Source organism: Lepeophtheirus salmonis, chromosome 6, assembly GCF_016086655.4.
Source record: "Lepeophtheirus salmonis chromosome 6, UVic_Lsal_1.4, whole genome shotgun sequence".
In the NCBI taxonomy this organism is placed as follows: Eukaryota; Metazoa; Arthropoda; class Copepoda; order Siphonostomatoida; family Caligidae; genus Lepeophtheirus; species Lepeophtheirus salmonis.
In genome coordinates this window covers 20,014,361-20,037,792 of record NC_052136.2, presented here as the reverse complement: position 1 = coordinate 20,037,792, position 23,432 = coordinate 20,014,361, and the positions used below count along the sequence as shown (strand labels likewise).

Genomic DNA, 23,432 nt, shown 5'->3' with positions numbered 1-23,432 from the left:
TTTCTAACACCATTATACAACTTTGGTGATGTTTTAAACTATGTGGCAGCCAATGGTAAGAGCTTATTTGATTATTTCTCTTTATTTTGAAATAAAAGAATGAATTATTGTTCTTTTATAAAATTAATTTTAACTAAAAGACCTAAGCAGATCCCTATAATAATTAATAAGTAGAGTTACATCACCAAGCTATCCGCTTTGACGATAGCTGACTTTCTCAGGTGTCATGGCCCAAAACATTCAAAATTTAATACTATATTTAATGGTGAAGAACTCTACTAAGGCGATATATTTCCTTAAAATACCCCAAATATGCCCTCTTGTCGTTCGCAGTAAATTACAGAAATCGTTCTTGAGCTGAGGTTATGACACCATTTTCATTTCCATGGGACAAATTTCTTGGAAGACAATTGGTCCTAAAAATGAAATGAAATCTTTGGAAACCATAATATAATTCTCGATTGTGCTTATTTTAAAGAAATAAAGAATTCCAATTCTCAAGCCATTCCAATATTGTTTAAACATCTAAAACCTAAAGTTCCAAGGCTTACCAAAAACTCGGACAGCCCCATTTTCATTCGGGAGAACAAAGCTGATGAAAAGCTAAGAAAATTTAATAATTAAGGAAATTTTAAGCAACTTTTTTACTTAGAATTTCAGATAAAAAAAGATCTCCACAATTCCAGGATCATACATACTTCACTCCTTATTTGGAACCTCCTATTTCCGAAAATAGAGAAATAGAGTAAGTGGAAATGAATTTAATTTCATCAACAATAGAAGATGAAACTTCCTATAAGGATATATATATATATATATTATGCATTAGTTACTTTATCGTTAGAAAATGATAATTCTATGTTGAATTACAGATATTTCTCCTGAGGTAAAACATCTAAAGGAAATAAATACCAACATACAAAACCAACTTGGAGTCTATGAAGCATAAATAAAGGAATTAAAGAAGAAGTTGAAGGAGAAAGATGTCAAAATTTGGGATTTAATTCAAAATAAAAATTTTAAGTAGCAAGTCTTCACATTCCAAAATCTACCTTCGGTCTAATAAAACCATGGAGACTTCAGTTAAGATTTGTTGAGGAACTAGATGTTGTCCAATTAATCTATTGCGCCAAGAACTGTTTGGATCAATTTGCAAAAAATATTTTATTTGAAAAATAAGGATTTCCAAGGACTTTAGTTTCCTTTAGACTTTTATTCAATTATAATTGTAGTGTCTCGAAGAGCATGTATGACTTGACATTAACCAATTCAGCATACTTAATTTATCAATTACTAATAAATGTAACTTATAACTTTTTTTTTTAAATCTTTTTATTTTGAGTAAATAGGTAAGAAAAATTTATGAAGACTAGGATATCTCAGATACACTAGCAACAACACGAAGTATAATTTTGAAAAGAGTAGATATATTTTAATATACATATTTATTTTTATTGTATAATTTAAGGTAAAATTTTTGTTTTATTACATTTCTTTGGATGTTCAGTCTCACTACAATCTCTTTTTATGCTCCAGCAATAGTCTGCTAGCATATACACATCCCATCTTCCCCCATAACATTTTTCCATAACCATTAAATCTTGATAAAATCTTTCCCCTTGTTCATCTCTTACATCACCAAGATTATCTGGAAAGCTTGCAAGATAGATATGAAGTAAATTCATTTTTATACTCATTTTACATCCCATTACTTTGTAGTCCTCCATCAGTCTATTCACTAACTCTTTGTAGTTTGTGGCTTTGTGGTTCCCCCAGGAAGTTATCCACTACATATTTGAAAGAACCCCAAGCATTCTTTTCCTTATTGGTCATTTTATTAGCGAACTCTTCATCCCCAATGAGTTTTCGTATTTTTGGTCCATCAAATAAACAAGCTTTTATTTTCTCAGTTGAAAGTTTTGGAAATTTCGATACAATGTATTTGAAGGATTCTCCATCATAGGGTAGAGCTTTGATAAATTGTTATATGAGTCCTAGTTTTATGTGGAGAGGTGGGAAAATAATTTTCTCCCGTTCAACTAGCGACTCATTAATAATATGTTTATCTCCAGGATTTAAATTTAGTCTCGGAGACCAATCAGTTTTAACCCAATGCTGGTATCTGCTGTCCCATAAACATAGAAAACATGGATATTTTGTGTAACCAAGCTTTTGTCCAAGAAGGAAATATACCATTTTGAGATTAACACAGATTATCCACTTGTGTTTATCATAGTGAATTAGTTCAAGAAGTTTCTTAATGTCCCCATACACTTCAGAAAGAATAACAGAATGTCCAATTGGAATAGTACCAAAAATATTTCCATTGTGTAGAAGGACACATTTTAAACTATCCTTTGAGCTATCTATAAATAACCTCCATTCATCGGGTCGATAAGCTAGAAGTCCTAATTCCTTTAACAAGCCAGGAATAATGTGGCAATAAAAAAGGCCCTCTTTACATTGAAAGTATTCCAAAAAACTATTTTCCCGTTTTCTATAGAATGAGACATGCACCTCGAGCTTAATTTTTTTCCCCCCACTCAACCGTGAAGCTAGGAGCTCAGATGTTTTTTTCCCTAATCCTAAACCACGAATCAAATCATTTAATTATTTCTTCAACGTCGCCTAGATGTTCTAGAGGAGATTCATATGTTGGGTCCATAATTTCATAAGAATGAGGGATGGGTCTGGTTGCTGAACACAAATTTGGATACACAATATGACTTATTTTTATTCGTAAATCCAAATGTCTTCACCAGACAGAAATAACAATAAGAGAAATGATCTTTTGGTTCTCACCGAGCAAAAGGTACACCAAACGACATCTTATTCAGTTTTCCTTCGATCCATTGACTTAAGTTTATTTTACAAGTATTACACACTAAGTAAGGTGCCACGACTTATCTTAATCTTTAAAATATTAGGATAAAAACATGTATTTATATATCTTCCAGAGGAAAAAAAATAGTACATTTAATGACAAAGTATTAATAGTGTAGCGAACAAGCTACATCACCACGTACTACAATAGTTATTCTGTTTTCGAATTTGCAATATTGTATTGTTTTTAACACATCTTAGATCATATTTGAAAGATCAATTCCACCTAATAGTGCCAAAAATGATTGCATTAAGGATTTATATAATACAATATTACGTAGATCCGCTTTGGACCTATCTAAAAAATAAAATTCTTATATATGCTACTGTTAATTAATCATTAAAGAGTACTCTTGCATGTTCTAAAAATACTACAAATGAAAAAAACTACAAGGCTTCATAAGAGAGCAGAGTAGACTCTTTTATTCGGAAAGGGAATTCCAGGATAGAAACAATGAAGAGATCCATTCATGATGAGTGGATAATTTTAATATTCAAAATATACCTAATAGTAATTAATAATTATTTTATTTGAATTCCAGCGAAGCACGGTATTAATTATATTTATCTTATGATTTAATTTATCATGGGGTATGACGTCATTATGAGGACAATGTACACAATATAAGATAATGTAACATATTTGCTTGTTCACCCCCCCTTAAAAATGGGATATCTCAAAAAATACCAAATCGAACTTAAGTCCTTGGGAATCCTTATTTTTTAAATAGGTATTTTTTTAAATAAAAGATGAAATATTTTTTTATAATATGAGCTATGTTACTCCTTATCATTATGAATGATGAATAAGTTATAATGCTTTCAAGAAGAGTGTCGTTTTTCATCATTTTTCAGCCTAAAAATGGAAATATGTTGAGTTTAGAAGATAATACAGAATAAAAAAAACACTTTTATAATCATAAAAGACCTTTTTACATCAGTTTTATTCATCGTACTTCAATTTGGTGATTGTTTTAATGATGAAAATATCTTTGAACGATAATAGTCTCGAATGACTACAATCTCAAATATTTCTGAAACCTAACGACCTAGAGAAAAACTGAGATCAGTTTTGGATTTTGCGCTTGAAGGTTAATTATATTCTAGGCTTTATTTCATTGCTAAAAATTTGGTGTTCCACTGTGTTATCAAAGAAAATAAAAGAGCTTCTTCTACTTTCGGAAGACTAAAAAAGTGTATGCGAAATTAAGTCAGTTAAATAAATTATTATTAAAGTAATTATTCCATTTTTTCATAATAATTAGGCACAATAAAATTATTTTTTCAGTATTCATTTATTGTATTAAGTTCTTTTTGGGCCATTTGATATCTGTCGCCAGGGGGCACTGAAATCTCGTGACGTAACTCTTCTTATAGGCCTCTGGACTAAAGGAAAGAGCGGTTAAGGGATAAAGAAACAATTCAATCAAAAGACAAGGAAGACTATGTTTCTAACACCCAAGGTGACTCTATATAAAGATGAGGCAACAAGAATCTTCTTAGGCAGCCTGGTTGGCGTTAGCTGACCTAGTGACGTCACTGTTGCGGCAGTTCAGATAATTTCATTGAAGTGAAGTGCACTAATTTGTATTTGTTAAGCAAAAATGGCATCATCTCGAGGTTCAAAGTGTGTTTGTGCTATTCCTTACTATCCCAATCCACGGGATGCCCAGTATTTTTCCTTTCTTCAGAAAATTTTTATGCTCCAGTGTCTTTAGATCTCAGTTTGCAAGAAAAAAGATCCAATTCAAATTAAGAATGCTAAGATTTTTGATAGGCATTTTATACCCAATGATTTTGAGGGGAATCTCCAGGCTGAACTTACTAAAGTTAGTTACTAAATCAATAACGACTCACTTCTTTTCGTCAAATATACAAGAAAATGTACATGATAAAGATGCAATTGAATCATAGGAAACTTTAGAAGATTCTGGAATTGAAGCTCTTGTAGCCGGAAAAGGAATTACCGCAGATACAAAAGAATGATGTCAAGTTTCCAATGATTGTTCAGATCAGGATATGGCTTATTGTAGGATTTTTTGGCAAAAAAATTTAAGAACCTGATAAAGGCAAGGTATATCATGGAATTCTCAATTGAGAAAATTGAGATAAATATATATTTTAATAACTAGGAAAATCAATTTTTCTAAAGTATCCCCACTTCTATATAGGATGGAATAGTTAGTAATACAAACCAATAATAGTTATTTAACTAAGAATAGGAGTGATTTTGAAGCCTCTACTCACCTTACAAGAATCTCAATACCGAAATAGCATTTGCAAATAAGCAATATTTTATATATACTAATATATTAAGTCTAAAATAAAAACCGAATGAATCAAATAATTGTAATATATAATTCGCTCGTTTGGCACACACTTAGTGATTGATTTATTTTTGTAAAGATACCAGATTTAATAATAATAATATTCAAACACAATCTTTCAATCATTAAAATACTTTTTTGTACTATTCATGAACTAAATACATTTGCACAGCCTTTTAAAAACGTTTACTCTTTTTTCAATGCCGTCCTCATGAATATTATTGGAATTTATATTCTAATTGTTGGGAAATTTTCAATAATTCCTCCGAATGAATGGCAAGGCCTCCCCGAGAAACAAGCATAGTCCAAGAACGAGATGTTTGCCTGTAAATTTCTGTTTCACTTGTTTTCTGCCCAAGATATGGATATAAAGATTTGAATTCTTTTGCTAAAAATCCTGCAATGGGGAGAAATCCTGGTCTGAGCAATCAAATCTGGGATCGAATCTCAAACCATCTCATACAAAGAAGTCATGAGTCAAAGATTTTGTAACAATTTCGACATTATCTATCAAAGTTGTTCGATCATTTTCATTATCTTCTTCCTTAACTGCTGGATTTCTAAGGATTAAGTTATGATTTTTGACAATCATTATTTTAACTTTTCTCGACTCTTCTTGGGATCCCTTGAACAAGTGCTTCACTCGAGATCTCATCTCCTTTAATGAAAGGATCTTTCATTGTCCAGGTGCATCTTTATGTAAAGGTCTATGATCGGGACATCTGATCTTGTTAATCATTGTCCCTATACATAAATTCATCCAGATCTTTTACGGAATCATCTTGTACTTCTACAGATCCTTCTCTTCATCCGTAAAATTTTCTTCACTTCGCGTTCCTTCACTTGACGTACCGAAGTTATTTCCTTATTATAAAAAGGTTGCGATAATTTAATTTCTATTTTCCTCTTTCGCTATCTCTAATTTCCAGATAGAAAGAGAAAGTATGACTTACAAAGTAGATAGATGTTCTTCTCCTTTTTTTCCTTTTCATACCTAAAAGGGTATGAAAATATATTTATATAGTCGAGGAGAATTGTATTTCTAAAAGTAAAAAAAAGTAGTAATTTAAATTTGTTTTTTCCATTATTTCCTTATTTATTATCGCTATATTTAGATTTTTAAATTATTTTCTATCGTTATATTTAGAGTCCTAACGACGTCATTCGATTTGCTAGTAAATTTTCAGTTAGAACTAAAAATTGTTGCTGACGAACCTTGTTAATAAGGACTACTAGAAGACTACTTCTTTCTTCTAGTAGTCCTTGATACTTAGTTATAACTTATAAGTTATAACATAGGATGTGCCAATGGGTTCTAACAAAATTTGAAATTTGAAAAAAATCACAAATTTCAATCATGCAACAGTTGTGAAACCCCCTCATTTTTGATGATAAATTCCACTTGGTAAACTCATATGAACTTTGAACAATTATAAGGGTGCAATATTTGTTGTAGTTTTTTAAGTACGGATCAATTCCGAATTTGAGAAAAAAAAAGGATCAAATAAAGAGTCACTTAATATGACGTCAAGTATGAAGCGAGGTTGTGCGATACATATACATCCGATTCCAAACTTTTTGTCATACAAATGAAAAATAGGAGGGAAAACGTTATTTTATAAATTAAAATTATAATAAATCTTTATTTTAGTTATTAAATATTAATTTTATCACTTCTGTCAATTTGACTGTATCACCGTCCGTCATTAATTATGGAAGGTATGGGCATGAGAGATTTGGATATCTCAAGTTTAGACTCTCGGATTCAGAAATCTATCCAATGTAAGGAGAAAAAGGAAGGGATATTGGAGAAGCTCCTTGAGTCTCAAAAAGAGCTCCGAGACAATATGGAGCTTAATCTAACGGAAATTGAGTCCTTGTATGATATAAAATTGGGGCGAGTGCAAAGTAGTATATCCACTACTCAAGTAATTAACTGACAATGTATTTGAGAATATTTCTAGTGGGACTAGATAGACTCTCTTTATTTCTCATTTCATAAATGTCTCTTTCACTTCTCTACCCTATAGAACACGATAGAGACACTCAAAGGACTTGTTGAAATTCAAATGTCCGAACTTGAAGCCCTTCAAAGATCCAATACACAGCTAGAGGTACGAGGAAGCGAATTTCAAAGGATCCTAGAGGAAAAAAAGGCAGAAGCCAAATTTATACTTAACCAGAAGAAACAGTCAATTTCATTAATGGATGAAATGTCTCCTTTTCAAACAATTCAGGCTTATAAACTCCGTTCCTACTTGTATTCCATGACAAATCTCAACTGGCACCAAAAGAAACTCAAATGTTACTCACTTTCCTCTGATCACAATGATGTTAAAATGTTTAGCATTGAAAATACAGAAGGTGCTTTGGAAAAGGAAGGGGCATTAATTTGGAAACATATGAGCTACGATCCGCAATGGGATAACCTATAAAAGAGGATCAACAACTTCGATTAGGGTTATGGTAACAAATTAAATATTAATGCGTCCTTAATAAAGGTACTTTGATACGTAGATGCTGATTTAATTAAATAATTTTTAGCATTTCTCTTTGTATGTCAAATTATTATATAGATAGATGATAGTTCATATTTTTAATCATTATTTTAGTTATTTAACATTCCTGAAAAATATATTATAAGAAATGGACAGTCAATTTTGGGCAATTATTATTTTTGAAAAAGGGTAGGGGAAAAAAAAAATCTTTGTGATACCCTGCCAATATAAAACAATACATATAATATTTGTGACCTTAATGTACGTATATTTATTTTTCATTATACGAAAAACATATGATAGAAAAGCAATAATATAATAATTTAATGTATAATTTTGGTTACTATAGTTGTAGATGAATATATAAGTAAATAAATATATATTTGGTTTGGGAGAAAGGGGTAGAATTTATGGGGATGCCAACTTGTATTACCATAAAAAATTCCGTGATTTTTATCTTAATTTTGAACAAATTATCTTGGCGCAATTAATTTATAACACAACAGAATTCTTTCATTTAATAGAGTTTATGATTATTTTTTTTTGCTTTTCATAGCCTATAAGTAATTTATGAGTAAGTAAGTAACACGGGATGGCAGCATTTTCAATAAGTATTTCTATTATTTTCTAAAATATTCTACTTGTAACTTTTTTCAAATAATATTGATGTATGTACATTTTCATACTTCAAACTTTATCTATAGGCTGATTTTGAGTTATGTATTGGATTCAATTATTTTGTAATGGGTAAGGAAGAAGATCCATTTTTCTGTTGTTGTTATTGTATTCCAAATAAAAACAAAGTTAGGTACAAGTAGTAAGGTTGTTTCTATAAACCTTATGTGCTATAAAGTTATCTTTACTTTGTATTTATTATTTTTGGTTTCTTTTTGAATGAGAATAATATGAATAATGTAATATAAAACGTATCATTAAATACAAAATAATTTATAAATGCACACACTACTTAGCGCTAATTATGTAATATGTATTAATATTTACTTCATCTTTGCTAAAAATACTCTGTATGATAATTGGTTCTTCATAAAATAATACAGCACCTGCAATATCTTTGCCGTGGACCTCCAGCAGATGGCGGTGGTGTCGCAGGGGCAAAGTAAGCATGAACTTTAATATTGGGTAGGTGGTTTCTAAGCCGTCTTATTCCAGCACGAGTGATCAACTGACAATCATAAAGTTCAATTCTCTGCATGTTATGACAAGAAACAAGATGATCAAGAGATGTATCAGTAATAAGGGGAAGATTGTCTAATTCAAGAACTGTGAGATGCTCTGAGGAGCAGGGACTCAATCCAAGTTGTCGTATTCCTTCATCTGTTATTAACTCACAATGACTCAAACTCACTGACTCCATTCTTGGACAGTAAGCAGAGAGGACAGAGAGCGTTGCGTCCGTAATAAGTACACATTCCTCCAAGTCAAGTCTCTCCAATAAATGACAATTTTTTGCTAGGGCCTGAAAACCCGTGTCTGTAAGTTGTGATACGGCTGCACACTCTAATTTACTGAGTTGAGGACAATTTGAGGCTAAAGCAAGGAGAGTTGAATCAGTCAGATGTCCACAGTTCGAGACGCACAAGTATCTAAGATCAGGACAATTTTCTGCCAAGAGGATGACTCCATCATCTTGGACATTTCTACATCCTTGGATATTCACTGTTTGAAGTAATTTACAGTTCCTAGCTAGATGAATGAGAGCCTCATCTGAAATGTGGAGACATCCCTTCGATATAAAATGTTGTAGCTTCCGACATCCATCTGAGAGCGCTTTTAAGCCCTTTGCTGTAACTAAATCGCACCAACTGATGTCCAGATGATATATGTTGTTACAGCCTTGAGAAAGAGCAGTCAGAGATAAATCGCTAATGGCAGAGCATGAGCTCAGGTCGAGGTATTGTAATTTATGACAGTATAGACTTAAACTTTGTGCCGTTCTATCCGTAATTTTTTTACAATATTTCAAATTTAGGGACTCAATGTTATTGCAATGCTGACTAAATGTGGCTAGTGCGTTATCCCCAACGGCTTGACATCCTCGTAGAGAAAGCTCCCTTAGGAAACCCCCGCATCGTCGAGCAATGTTTTCCACAACGACACCCTCAATATCAATTTGAAATTCAAAGAGATCAACTCTTTGCCAATTACTTCCATCCAGCGCAAGAACATTCCAGGACTTGGAGACCTGAGCACAGCGACAAAGTGAAACAACATCTAGATGGCTAAATATTCGAAGCAAGAGTTCTTTGGGAAGCTTTCGGTTAATGAGTGACTCGTCCCCTTCACCAAATACTCGATTTCCTAGTTTGGACCAGCTATTGGCTGTGGATCCATTTCGAGAAACTTGGTAAACATCAGAGGTGTGTGGATTGTTATTATTATGATGTGAATTAGTGAAGCCATTGTTCGTTGAGGGAATCCCTGAGGGTTTTATGGATCCACTGCTTTTTCTACTACTACTACTATGACCATTCGTCTCTCTTCCATAGCGTGTCATGTTGAAGGGAGATATCTCCGGGATTTCAAATGAAGAAGACCTATCAATTAAGAGCTAATAATTTCCTCCATAGTAAATTCCATTCGTACAAAATTGTCCATATTGAAAGATTCATACTCGATTTTGATGCGTAGAAATTTCAATGTTCGATTAATGTTGTGTAGACCTTTTCTCTCTTCTTGTATGTGTCTATATACATAGAATATGTATTCTGTACTCGCGTTTTGCACTCTGAAGAACAACAACAGGGACGTCCTTCTAAGTTCTTGTTCAATATAGTAGCGTATTTTTTTCCTCTACTATAAAAAATATGTAATATTTGTACTTTTGAAACAAAGAACTATGTATTTATTATTAATATGTATTTTGTAGGAGTTTGTCTATGGAGCTTAATTTATGATGTATTTGATTGAGTATTAGTTTATCTATCTATCTCTGATTCCGAATGAGTCGAACACCACACTACAATAGTGAATGGATGGAATAAGAAGAATCCTCAATTTTTTTTTTGAAGAATGAAACTCTCCTTTCTTTCTTTCTTTCTTTCTCCTACCACTTTGTTGTTTCTTCTTTATTTCAGTCTCTTTCTTCTCGACAAGAAAATGACCTCATTTTTATAAACATACACGATGAGCCTAAAACACAGAAGTTAGTAGTTGTTATACAATTATAGATAATAATAAATTAACTCATTGAGGAAAAAAAATCACGGTAATGGAGATAAAATACTTTTTAATTTTCGATTAAAATGATGAGGATGACAGTAATAGAAGAAATGCATTGTTGCAGTACTCCTATTGAATTATACAATGATAATTAAGCAAGAAAAGTGATTTTGACAAAACAAAGACAATGAAAAATGTGTGCAACACTAAATAAACTACTGTTGTTCTTTCTTTTTCTCCACGCGTGCGAGTAAGTAGGAATATTCAAGTTCTCTACTGTTGGTAAGCATTAAGCTACATAGAGGCAAAGTTTTATTATATTATTATATCAAAGGCCCTTTCATAAAAATGTCTGCACAAAAAAAAGTTTCTACCTTTCCCGTGTTTCCATTTCATTTATTTTTTCCTCGCCTCTTTGTGAACAAATGATATGCATAAAGGGTTAATTTGAATAGTAAATAATATTTGCTTTAATTAATCGGGAACTCAGGGAATGTTGCAATTGTTAAACATAACAGAATACAATTTAATGTTAACCCTGACTTAGATTATTTTCTGACTGCTGTATCGTCAGCTGTGATTTGACAATACAGTATGTTAGTCGAGAACAATGAAAATGAATTAATTTCAGTGTTCCCTCTGCTAGTACCGTAGCTGTATTAGGCCAGCCTCTTTCCTTTTCTCGTACACTCTTTCTTCCACCAGCTTCACACATCTTCAGAAATTTAAATATTTATATGTAGCCATGGATGGGTGTGGAATGGAGAGTCTGTTATGTTAACGTCAATATTATTTTCTTAGCTTTATAAACGTGACTTTAACATACTTCGAGGTCTCTCTCCATCCCCCTACCATGATTTGATCTAACTTAATTAATATAATTTAAGTATGTCCTTAGGAAACTCTAAGAAATTATGTACATATTATATTATTATTTTTTGTGGCTTTTTTTTTAATTATACGATATTTAATTAGGGTATTAGGAAACTGAGGCAAATTATTTATTAATTTTGGCTATACTATTATGTATGACTACAAAAGGGAATATCCCCCCCCTCCAAGCCTTATTTTCAGCATCTTCATAGCTTCTTTGTTTGCTTAGAACATGGTCTGATACACATATTATGAACATTTGTATCTGACTGTACTATTACTAGACAATGACAACCTGTACACATTGTGGTACTACCTCGCATGCTCTTTCTAGCAGCTTTTCGAATTCTTATGAGGATTCTCTGAAACCATATATGTAAATTATAAATATATCTTTATTAACACATCCCATCATACAAGACCGAAGGCAACATTTAGTACAAATGACACAATCTCCTCAATTTCGGAACTTGAATCAAATGTGCTTTGAAGAGTTTCTTCTCAAGTGTCATCAAGATGTGATAAATTCCAGACTCAAGCTCTCAGCGATGCCACTAGAACTAGGCACCCCTTCATTAGGGTCCCTTACGGAAATTCTTCCTTATTTGAATCTAAACGTAGATCAAGGGCTCCCAGATGAGAATTTGGCTAAATTTTTATTGCTCCGATGTGAGGCGCTCAACGAATCAAAATACAATGGTCTGCAAATCTCTTTGGATATTGTAAGGGATGTGAGGATGGCACTTGGATCTGGTTATCTAGGAGCAGCAGAGCGATGGAGGGCTCTTGTCTTACTTGTTAAATACATTTCCTTCCATTATCATTCAATAGGAGCTCCTTCGATCTCTTCTGATTTAGACTTTAATAATAAACTAGAGATCCGCTATACTCCTGATAAAGGACGATCCATTTTTGCTAAACGGGATTTGGGAATTGGAACAATTGTTTCATCTGAAAGACCTCTAGTTGCATTCATTCATTCTAAACACTCTGCTTATTCACACTGCGTTCATTGCTTTCGGGTAGAGGAACATAAATCATACATATCTCACATATACTTTTGTAGAGCAGCTCCTGCACGTAGTTATGGATCTTGATTGTGTACATATTTAATTATCATCACATTAGATTGATAGAGCTTATCATCCTTAATTAAGACATCATCCAATATATATTTTTATTTCAGACGACCTTTAATCCATTACCTTGTCCTTCATGTAATCATTCAGTATTTTGTTCCTTGGAATGCTTGAGAAAGAAGAAATCACATCACTACTATGAGTGTCAAATGGGTCTAGATGGAATCATTGCCAAACTTTGTCCCAAAACGTCCATGCCATTAGGGAAAATTCTCATTCTCAGACTAATTACTCAGAAAAAATATCGTTTCTTTCGTTCTAAATATTCTAATGACAAAATTGACTATACTTATTTTAGGCCAGAACCTGAACTCATGGATGAGTCTTATGATCGACTATGGCATAAAATCCGTATTTTTACCAATGATAGTGGGACTAAAAAACTATCCTTTATGGATGGTTTTTTTTATCTTCTCAAAAAAGCTACGAACTACTTTGAGGATGCTTTACCTTCTGACTTTGAAAATGTGTATAGAACAATGCAGCATTACGAAGCTATCTTGGATGGAAATTCATTCACATTGGAGGAATTTTATGACAGGAAACGGATCTTAGGAAGTGCTTTATATGACTATTCCTCATTTTACAATCATTCTTGTGATCCAAACGCTTGTTTCATCTTTGATTCTGCTAAAAGAATTCGTGTTATAGTAACAAGCCCAGTATTGGAGGGGGAAGAAATAACAATTTCCTATGGACCTTTAGTGTGGAATCAGAGATATGAAGAGCGTTTGAATAAGTTAAAAAACTACAATTTCATTTGCAGATGTATTGCTTGTAAGAACAAAATTTCACCTGGAGAGGAGAACGACCCCCACTTTAAAATAAATGAACTGCAGGATCAACCAGAGGTTGTATTGGAAAAAATAGCAAAAGGAGAGTACGGAGATGTTTGCTCTAAGTCTAAACTCAAAAATATAATTCATTTATGTTCTTGGTTTTTGTATGGTCAATAAATTTAAAGTAAACAACGATCCAAACACGCGTCTTTCTACTCATACTATTTATGCTAATAATTATTTGGTTATTGTATGAAGTTCTTTTAAGAAAACTTAAAAGACTTGAGGAATTGAGAGTTGGACTCATTAGGCCGAGGGTTTGACTGAGGCTTAGATGTGTAGGGGAAGAGGAGAGGAGGAGAAGTGAAAATGCGTAGAGTGCTGTAGAGTGTATACATACATATATATTGTGAAAAGAATTCAGTGGTCTGTAGAGGAGTAAAATAATAAATGATGGGAAGCTAGGACTGTGCAGACTGCTAGGACTGCTAGGAGGCGATGAGTGACTACAGTCTATACACAACTCGAGGAGGAGAGAAGTAGTAGACAAAAATAATAAAAATAAAAAGGGAAGAGAAGGCAAGCAAGTAAGCAAGCGAATGAGGAGGAAAGATTCGCCCCTAGGGTCCGTCCTGCCGCGCCAGGCAAATCCACTATTTTCTGAAGGGAAAGGAGGGGCTGTTCGCTCTCACTAGCGAGCCCATTCGGCCGGTGCTAGGGGGGAAACCCGGGGGCCCGCTTTTGCGCAGCTCCTCCATTTTGCGTTGGATCGTCGAGGGGAGTTTTTTGTAGTAGTGCTAACGCTTTTTCGGTCGGTTCTACACATACTATAGCACATAAATATTTTAACTCAGATTTGCACCAACAAGAAGAATTCTAAAATAGAAATCGTTAAATCTTATTTGTGAAACAAGAGAATAAGAGAATAAAATGTCGGATGTGGATCCTATGTTTCTAAGGGTTCACTCCAAGGACTTGTTTGAACATATCGCTCAAGAAGTTGGAGAATGTCTCGAATCTGGCCTCTACACGGACCTCATCATTCGTTGCAAGGAGGGACAAACGCTTCATGCACATCGATTAGTTCTCAGTGCCATCAGTCCTTACTTTAAAATGGTATTTATTTTTCCATTTTCCTTATTTAAAGTGTTGTATTCCTTGACTCTTCGCCCTTGTGGACGTGGCATTAGTATTTTGTACTGTCCTTTTCACTAGTAAGAAATAATTCATTCAGTTCCTTGCATATGTATTCTACATCCAACATATTCATTATCATTTGGAATAATATATACTTTAATATATTGCTCATCATAATTGATGAATAATTGAGGCAAAATATAGATAAGATATGCAGTGATTAAAAGGATTTATTTTAAAAGTAACAAGTGTATAAGTGTAAGCCTATAATTATATTCATTATTCGTCTCTATTGTAGCTTTTATTAAATCAAGATGCAAATGTTGGAGATATAAATAGTATAGAATTGCCGGATATTGATTTTATTCAAGTACAAAGGCTTCTAGAAGTTGTTTACAATGGATCTGTTGAAGCCACCATGGATGAAATTAGTGACCTTATTTTGTTTGCACACTCTTTGTACATTAAAATTCCCGTTTCAAAAGATATAATTGAGCTTCTGGATTTAAAACTACCTGAATTGAGACCACTTCCATCCACCAAAAGGGATTCTCAGGAATTGGAAAACAGTTCAGATGCCAAAATAAAAAAGTTAGGTAAGTTAGTTTCCTATCACTTGAAAGCTAAAATAATTATCCCTGTTTCCCTTTATAATAATAGAATCTCCAGGAGAACGAGAATATATTTGTCCCATCTGTAATTCAACTTACACAAATTTTGGAAACTTTGGTCAGCACATGAAACGGCATGATAATGAGGAACTATTTCAACATGTAGTGGAGGAACGAATGGCTCGAATCAATGAAATGATCACCTCTTGTTTTGGTGAGGATTTTTTAAGAAACTTGAAAATATGAAATAATTGTTTCTTAATGTCTACAATTTTATTTATAGATCCTATCACATCCCAATATAGTTGTGAGATTTGTAAAAGTACTTATTCGCACCCCGGAAACTTTAAGCAACATTTATTAAAGCATGAACGAGAGGCCAATGGTCTTGGAAAGAACAAAAATCGGAATTCAATGCAGGGGTCTAATAGTAATAGTCATCTCAATAACGTTCTTCATTCTGCATTTGCTGATCGTGTAGATCATGGTGACCGAAATCTAGACGCAAATATTAAAATGTATGAGTGTGAACAATGTGGACGAGTCTTTAAGCATCCTGGAAACTTTAAACAACATATGTCAAGTCATTTTCGTGCTGCCGCGGCTGCTGCAGCTACTTCTGCGATCAGCAGTTTTAAAAAAGTGAAACTACCTGATTTGCCCAAGATTCCAGTACCTCAATCATCTATTTCTGGCGTTTCCCCATCTCCAGCTCCGCCCAAGTCTATTTTGAATTCTCGTTCGCACTTTTTGAATCCTCGTCCTCACTTTTTGAATTCTTCAGGGCAAGTTTTGGATCCTCCTCCTTGCTCTGTCATGACTAGATGGAGGTGCAATCATTGTCCCCAACCCACGTTCTTTCAGAGTCGAGAAAAATTAAGACAGCATGTTGCAGCTAATCATCGAGGACCTAATGCTAATCATGCAAGGAAACATACGCCTTTGCCTGCTAATCTCATTCCAAGTGTTCCACTCTCGCCCCCGTCAATTACTGCTAACTACAAGGAATGCGAAATTTGCCATCAACTTTTTGACACTGAAAGTAAGATTTATGGAATTTTTTTTAAAAACAACTATTACTTATTTGATATATGTATATACTTATAGGTCAGCTCTCACAACATATGTCCACTCATGTTACAATTAAAGAAGAACCTACGAATTCTTTGTCTTCAGAACTTACATATCATTGCGATGAACCTGGATGTACTCAAGCATTTAGTAAGGAAATTTGGGTTCGTAAACACAAAGAAACATTCCACGAAATTTCACCTGAAAAACTCAATGGATCTGAAGGAGGCTTTTTTGAATGCAGAATTTGTAAAAAAGTGTTTTCCAAGAGCAACAAGCTTAGTGCACATATGAGGGTCCATAGATATGAGTAAGTATTTGATTAATATATTTTTACTTTCATTAATGAATAAATCCATTTGCATATCACATATGCTATTAAATAAACTATGCATGCATAAACTATTAAATCATTTAATATACGTAATATATAAGTGATATTTTGAACATTTTTACTCAATTTGTATTTCAAGTGCTCCGCAAAATCATTATCGATACCCTTGTGACATTTGTGGAAAACGTTTCACGAGGCCTCAGCACGTCAATCGACACAAACTTCTTCATACGGGTGAAAGAATACACAAATGCAAGGACTGCAATGCATCATTTGCTAGAGAGGATAAATTGAATTATCAGTAATTATTTAGATATATTTCTGAAGAAACCCCCTTTTAATTAATGCATTATCTTTATTTTCTAGCATTATGAATGAGTGTGAATATTCTGTTGTAAATATGGAAAATATAGAATATGAACTAGATGACGGAGAGCTTATGGCTGAGGAAACGATTACTTCATAGTGAAATATGTTATAATTATAGCAACTTATTCTTTAGTTAATTTTCTATTATTAAAGTTAAATAAATTATCAGATTTTTATTTATTATTATTTATGTAATATTTAAGACGAACAGATGTAAGCAGCAAAATTATAATATTGTTAATTTATTATTTTCAATATTTTACGTCGTACACTTTTTTCAATTGAATAAATTCATTTATGTTAAAGAATTGCACCTTTTTTTGTCTTTAAAACAAATAAAAAAATAGTTGTCATTGCTTCGAATAATTTAAAAATCAATGCACTCCATAATATGAATCTTCAATGAAGGAACGAAAATCGAACATACTCCAGAAGTAACTAGAAACTTTTGATTCTAGAATATTAAATGTCATTAGAACCTTTCTCTCTTAGTCTTAGTGAATTAATTATTGATTTGGAATAAAACCTTATTACTGACGACATTCTATTGTGTTCTCGGATCACCTATGTACTGAATGTTATTAACGTCGATCTTGTGGCACATTTTAGTGACAAATCAAGCAGATATTATTATCTGCTAGATTATTTATATATGTACATAAATACTGAATAGAGTCGTAAAGTCAAGCGTTTCTTGTTCCAGAAAGATAATCTCAGAATAATCAATCTTGCCACGTATAATACATAAATGAACTACTAAAATAACAATTCATACTTATTATCCTTAATTTCATAACTTGTGCCTTATTCCTGTTATCCTTATGAGACTATCCTTGGCAATCTTGCATCATGCCTGGCTTATAGAGGTATTTAAGATAGTACACACGTCAGATTTGATTGCATTTTGTTTTTTCTGAAGATAATTATTTGCTTATAAATTTTAATGATTTGTCTCTTGTTTTGTATAATATATTAATAAGTTTATAAGTTTTTAAAATCTTGGTGTTAAGAAGAAATAGAGTACAAATATAGACTAAAGTTTTTCAAAAGGTGTCAAAATATGTTGAGGATTAAATTTTTAGTTGCTTTCGAAACTCTTATTATGAACAAAAGAGAAAGCTAGAGGAAATAAACTCAAAACGTCATGTGTTGTACCAATAATATAATTAGTTGTACATATTGTATATAGAGCCATTGTACTTAAATATCTTATGATACATATGCTATAACTTATAAGCTATAGGTTATAACTTACAGGTAATTGTAACAATTCCTCCCATCAAAAATACGTAATATACTTTACAGCACATTTGCTCTGTGAAAATCCTTGTCCACTACTAAGAAGAGAAACCATATTGAATATATTATGGTCCTGATTATTACAAGAAAATACAACTTTTTTGGATGCATTTTTAAAGAAGGAGCAGTATTCAATTTTATGTCTTATGATGTAAATCTTTTACATAGAGTTGATATTTCTGCGGCCAAATGGATGAATTAGATTAATTAATTATCTAAATATAAGATTATTCACTCTAGCTTTTTTTTAAGTTCCTTTTCTCTCTATATTGGATACAATTTTTTTTGTAGTGTTTTATGTCATATTTTTAATTTTAAAGTGAATATCGTATCAAATTACATGTTATTATTATCAAAACAGTTATTTTTAAATCTTATAATTTGTAATGACGTTTTTATAACTGATTTTTTTATATTATTGTATTCCCACCATTAATTGATTTGGGTATGGAGTTGACAACTTTAGTTAAAAAAAAATATCAAAAATTTGTTGATATTAACTGCATATTCAAGATAAACTCAAGAGTAATTTTTAGAATTGAATTAATAATTCCGAAATGAAGAGATTTATGTCTTTCCATTAGAGTGTGCTATATTTAAAAAATTGACAACTTTTTGATAAAACTAAATTATTATTTAGTCATTAGTTTATATCTTTAAATTTTTGCATTCGTCAATTATATGTTATTAATATATCATCTGATATGGATGCCCTATCAAGTGGTGTAGATGAATTTTCGAATATCAACACTCTTACATCTGTACTACTATATCTCTAGTTGCTTCTTTTACCTTTCAAATAAAAATATAGGGAACATAAGTTATAGCTGAAATTCTTCAGACCATAAGTAGATAATGTGTAAACGTTACCTTTATTTTAATGTGAATCCTAGGATTAGATCCCAGGTGAATCCAAAGTATGTAAGGTTTAGTGGAAAAATAGTAATTGGAATGCTCCGTTTATATAAATATCATATAAAATACAATATCTAAGAGTTCTAATCATAGAGATATAAAGTATCTGACAGGAACAGGATTTCCAGACCGACCCAACCCCAACACTACTAATGATGTGTGGAATATATATATATAGTCACCTTGGGTGTGTGGTTAAGATACTTGCAACGCTTGTCTAGCTGACGTTAGCTGACAACTTTTTGATGACGTCACAACGGAGCCAGGTTCAGTGTTACTCACTACTGATAATTAATAATTATAGATAAACACTAGAACCTGAAGGGGAATAAAAAAGTTGTGAACTGCATGAAAATATATATAATTCATAGTGATTTGGATGGATCTTTAGAACGTATAATTTGAATATATTAATCTGCATCCACTCATCCTTTCCTTTCCTAAGAATTCATATTTTTTCCATTTGGATATCCAATAGGCAATACGTCTTCTGATCCTGTCTTCAACTTCATGTTAAAGGGATCTCACTTCTTAGACTTTGTGCCTCACTCGGTGGATACCATCTCTTTTAATAGAAGAATCATGCATTGTGCTAATACGCTTCACATCAAGGTCTATGATATTGACTTCTGGTCTCATGAATCATTGCCTCTATGCTCAAGAATACATAAATTCCTACAGATCTTTTACTAGATCATCGTATACTTCTACATATAAGAACTGTGGAATTCTATAAAACGGTTGAATAATCGACTGAAAGATCTAGTGAGGAACAGGAAGAGTTCACATCCTCCATTCACTGCTCCTTAATTGAAGTTCTTGAGTCCTTTTCTACTAAAGTCAACTCTGCTTCGTCTCATAGTCTAAGAAAACTATTTCATTAATTAGTGTCCTTGATGCATATAAAGCAGAAATATATGATCGATATGGATAATTATATAACCTGTACACTTTAATCCTCACTCCTGATAAGTGATTTGTTTATTACTTGTGAGTCCTTTTGTGATTGGGAAACAAGTGGAAGTCTATTCTAGACTATAAAGAGAATGTGTCTCTCTTTTCTCGATAGTTTATTCTATTCTTCTATTGCATATGAAAAGTTATTGCGAACTGTTAATGGTTATGTGTTAAAAAATATAAGTGACTTCTAAATTTCTGTAAATTTTTAACAAATATTTGAATGTCGTTGCAATTTCCAAAGAGATTGACTCAGGAATCACAAGGCAAAATTGTCTTATTCAAGTCATCATATTCGGTTATGTTAGCAAGATAATTATATTGAACTCTATATTTATTATATTCAATATAAATGACAAATTAAGATCTTATTGTTAGTTTATGTTTTTCAAATGAGTATTTCATATTTAATACATAATATCCACTTATTGTTAATATATTAATGATTTCTTCACTATACTGATGGTTATATTTATTTGAAAATGTATGTTGTTTTTTTTAAATTAATTTTTGTACCGTAATTGTCGGTTAAAAATTTACAATAATAGAATTGTCCGATAAGAAAATATAATAATATTTTAAGTTGTATTAATACAATTAGTCATTTAATTAATATTGAATTTCCTCCTCAATTGACACCGCTATGACGCCATCAAGATAGCCAGTACAATTGTAAACAAAAGAAAAAAAACCTCCTATCGACACACTTCATACATGAATTACTATACTATATGGATTATCACTATCTACGCAACCTCTGAAGCTCACCTTTTTTGTTAGTTATTCATATGATATTGTTTATTAATTATTATTTATTAGTTATTACTGTTGTGATACTTAGGACTTTTAATAATGAAATTAATTACATGTGGTTGACTCTTAAACAATAAAGTAATCAGTTACTGAACAGCAGCAAGTCTTCGGGAGTCCTTATTTCTTCCTCTAACCACAAAAAGGATAAATATTTACTTCATTGTCGTCATATAGGATTCAAGATGTCAAATTTTACACCGAGACAGCAAGTGTATTTTCTTATAGTGGTGGAGGATATCCTCCTCCTTAGGGAAGGAATTTAATGAGAGGAATATGGAAATCACCAATCTGATCCCTCATTAATTTGGATGGGCCTTTCTGACCTTAAAATTAATCAAGAAGAGATATATTAATTATAATGTATATAGCTGGATACATTTCTGGATCATTAGTACACAAGTTTTCTTAATTTACATACTATAACTTCAACATTTAGGATCATATCTACGATATCTTTATGAATGATCAAACACGTTGAGGTTTTCGAGGATGAGTTATCAGCATAAGCGTATGGAAATATATAATATTCTATGACTATTCATATATACCCTAATAAAGTTATAGCGATTTCCCGCTGGGCTGACAGGATGGTTTTCCTAACCACAAATGGAATAAGCTTGTCAATGAATCCTTCTGAGTAATTTTCCTTATCCCATTCAGTCCAAACCTTACTCTCATCCTTTGGCCGTGACTCCAAAACATTTTTTAAAACGCAATTTTCATATAGAAACTCCTTTTGTCATTTCCTTTATTGTTGATCCCATCATTGACCCGGCATAAGCCTCATATCAATATATTCTATGAGCGAAAATGTCTTGATTGATAATCTCCTAATGATATAAATTCGCCATTTCAACGTTTTCAAATATTATAGAATTAAAGCGAAAACGAAATATACAATGCTGAAGGTTATCAGATTATGGTATTTGTGGGCTCCTTATTTTGAAGTATTGTATTAAGATCATTATTACATTTCAGATTTAGTGTTTCTGAAATCTTCATCTAGAATAATGGACGTTGTAACTGGTCAATTTAATTGCTTCATCGAATTTCATATAGTTATTAAGATACTTACTGTGACTGTGCTTCATCCAACTACTGTGAAATCTAGATACCTCTAATAAACGATCGGAACGACAGGATAAAATCCAATTAAACGAAGTATATTTTCGTTGTAAAAACGTTAATATTATATTAATTTAACTATAACCCTACTATTTACATAGTCTGTTCTAAATAGTATATAGATAATATAGAATATATCTGCTTGAATATGTACCTTTAATCTCAGGAATTTTAAACTTATATTATAGGTACAGAACCTATGTGTAGATTATTCATCATGTTAAGCATGAATTAATCCATATTTTACCTATTTTAATGCAACCAATCGTTATTATCGCCACAACTCAAACTGAAGACACGGCACATAGAGAAGTTGGGTTGATATTTATTTCATTTCAAATTTATTCTGATAATTATTTGTGACAGCAAGTTCAACTTGTACTTTTGGATATTTATGTATTACATTATATTTAGATATGAATGGTATGAATCTTTAATTGGAATAATTCATGATTACAATTATCACTCGATGTAGAGTAATTCACTCATAAAGTAACAAATAAACTATTTCTTGTTCAGTTCTATAGTAATTATTTTTATTTAAAAATCCTATAATGTATTGTTCGGAAACAAATGATATTTTTTTCATATTAAAGTAATTGAGCTAGATCGGAAAAGGTTTGACTGAAGCTGTTTATTCTAATAATTGCATCTAGTTCGATATAAGAAAAAACAATTAAATTTAAAACTTCGCTACATGTATTTATTCGCACTGCAACCACCAACGACTTATTTCATTGATTAAAATCTTATTTGCAGTATTCCACATTTTATATTTAAAGTCTCTTGAATTATTACACTAAATACACTGGACAACCTAAAATGAATTAAAACTAGTTATCAATCATTAATTAAATAAAAGTATAGTTATTAAATCAAAATATTAATAAATTATCTTCCCAAAAAGAGTTATCATATCATTAATATTATGTGTTGTGCAAATTACATGAATCTGATTTTGTTATGTACAGAAATTGAACTTCATCTTCCATTCAATCTACTCTTACTTTTATAGGCACAGAATTGATATTTAATTTTTGTTTGAACACCAACAAATTTGAAATATTTTTTTTCTGTTAAAACTTTTGCGCCTTTAATTCTATTTCATCACTTTTCCGTTTA

At 31.9% G+C, this 23,432-nt stretch overlaps 4 protein-coding genes and 1 long non-coding RNA gene across 7 annotated transcripts; 4 read left to right on the top strand and 1 right to left on the bottom strand.

Moving 5' to 3' along the window:
- The first annotated feature begins 6,789 nt into the window (after positions 1-6,789).
- On the top strand, positions 6,790-7,868 carry LOC121120482 (uncharacterized). The gene is made up of 2 exons (XM_040715368.2): positions 6,790-7,138; positions 7,241-7,868. Exons 1-2 carry the CDS (start codon positions 6,923-6,925, stop codon positions 7,643-7,645), a joined length of 621 nt encoding a protein of 206 aa, XP_040571302.1. The 5' UTR covers positions 6,790-6,922; the 3' UTR covers positions 7,646-7,868.
- On the bottom strand, positions 7,792-11,163 carry LOC121120481 (F-box/LRR-repeat protein 20). Of its 2 annotated transcripts, none has more exons than XM_040715365.2 (2): positions 10,913-11,163; positions 7,792-10,858 (listed from the first exon to the last, which is right to left on the bottom strand). In XM_040715365.2, exon 2 carries the CDS (start codon positions 10,221-10,223, stop codon positions 8,751-8,753), a length of 1,473 nt encoding a protein of 490 aa, XP_040571299.1. In that variant the 5' UTR covers positions 10,224-10,858; positions 10,913-11,163; the 3' UTR covers positions 7,792-8,750. The 2 variants fall into 2 exon arrangements, with proteins under 2 accessions (XP_040571299.1, XP_040571300.1); XM_040715366.2 differs by having other exon boundaries at positions 10,953-11,140.
- Positions 11,164-12,109: 946 nt separating this feature from the next.
- Positions 12,110-13,880, top strand: LOC121120480 (SET and MYND domain-containing protein DDB_G0273589-like). Its single transcript, XM_040715364.2, has 2 exons — positions 12,110-12,783; positions 12,948-13,880. The coding sequence occupies exons 1-2, from the start codon at positions 12,205-12,207 to the stop codon at positions 13,854-13,856; spliced, it is 1,488 nt and encodes a 495-aa protein (XP_040571298.1). The 5' UTR covers positions 12,110-12,204; the 3' UTR covers positions 13,857-13,880.
- An 83-nt stretch (positions 13,881-13,963) lies between these two features.
- On the top strand, positions 13,964-17,506 carry LOC121120478 (uncharacterized). 2 transcript variants are annotated; one of them, XM_040715362.2, is made up of 7 exons: positions 13,964-14,795; positions 15,115-15,412; positions 15,477-15,641; positions 15,711-16,469; positions 16,535-16,808; positions 16,972-17,133; positions 17,199-17,506. In XM_040715362.2, exons 1-7 carry the CDS (start codon positions 14,610-14,612, stop codon positions 17,296-17,298), a joined length of 1,944 nt encoding a protein of 647 aa, XP_040571296.1. In that variant the 5' UTR covers positions 13,964-14,609; the 3' UTR covers positions 17,299-17,506. The 2 variants fall into 2 exon arrangements, with proteins under 2 accessions (XP_040571296.1, XP_040571297.1); XM_040715363.2 differs by having other exon boundaries at positions 13,988-15,057.
- Positions 17,507-21,131: 3,625 nt separating this feature from the next.
- LOC121120416 (uncharacterized) lies at positions 21,132-22,828 on the top strand. The gene is made up of 2 exons (XR_005865056.2): positions 21,132-22,107; positions 22,164-22,828. It is a non-coding gene; the product is annotated as an uncharacterized lncRNA (long non-coding RNA).
- Positions 22,829-23,432: the final 604 nt, after the last annotated feature.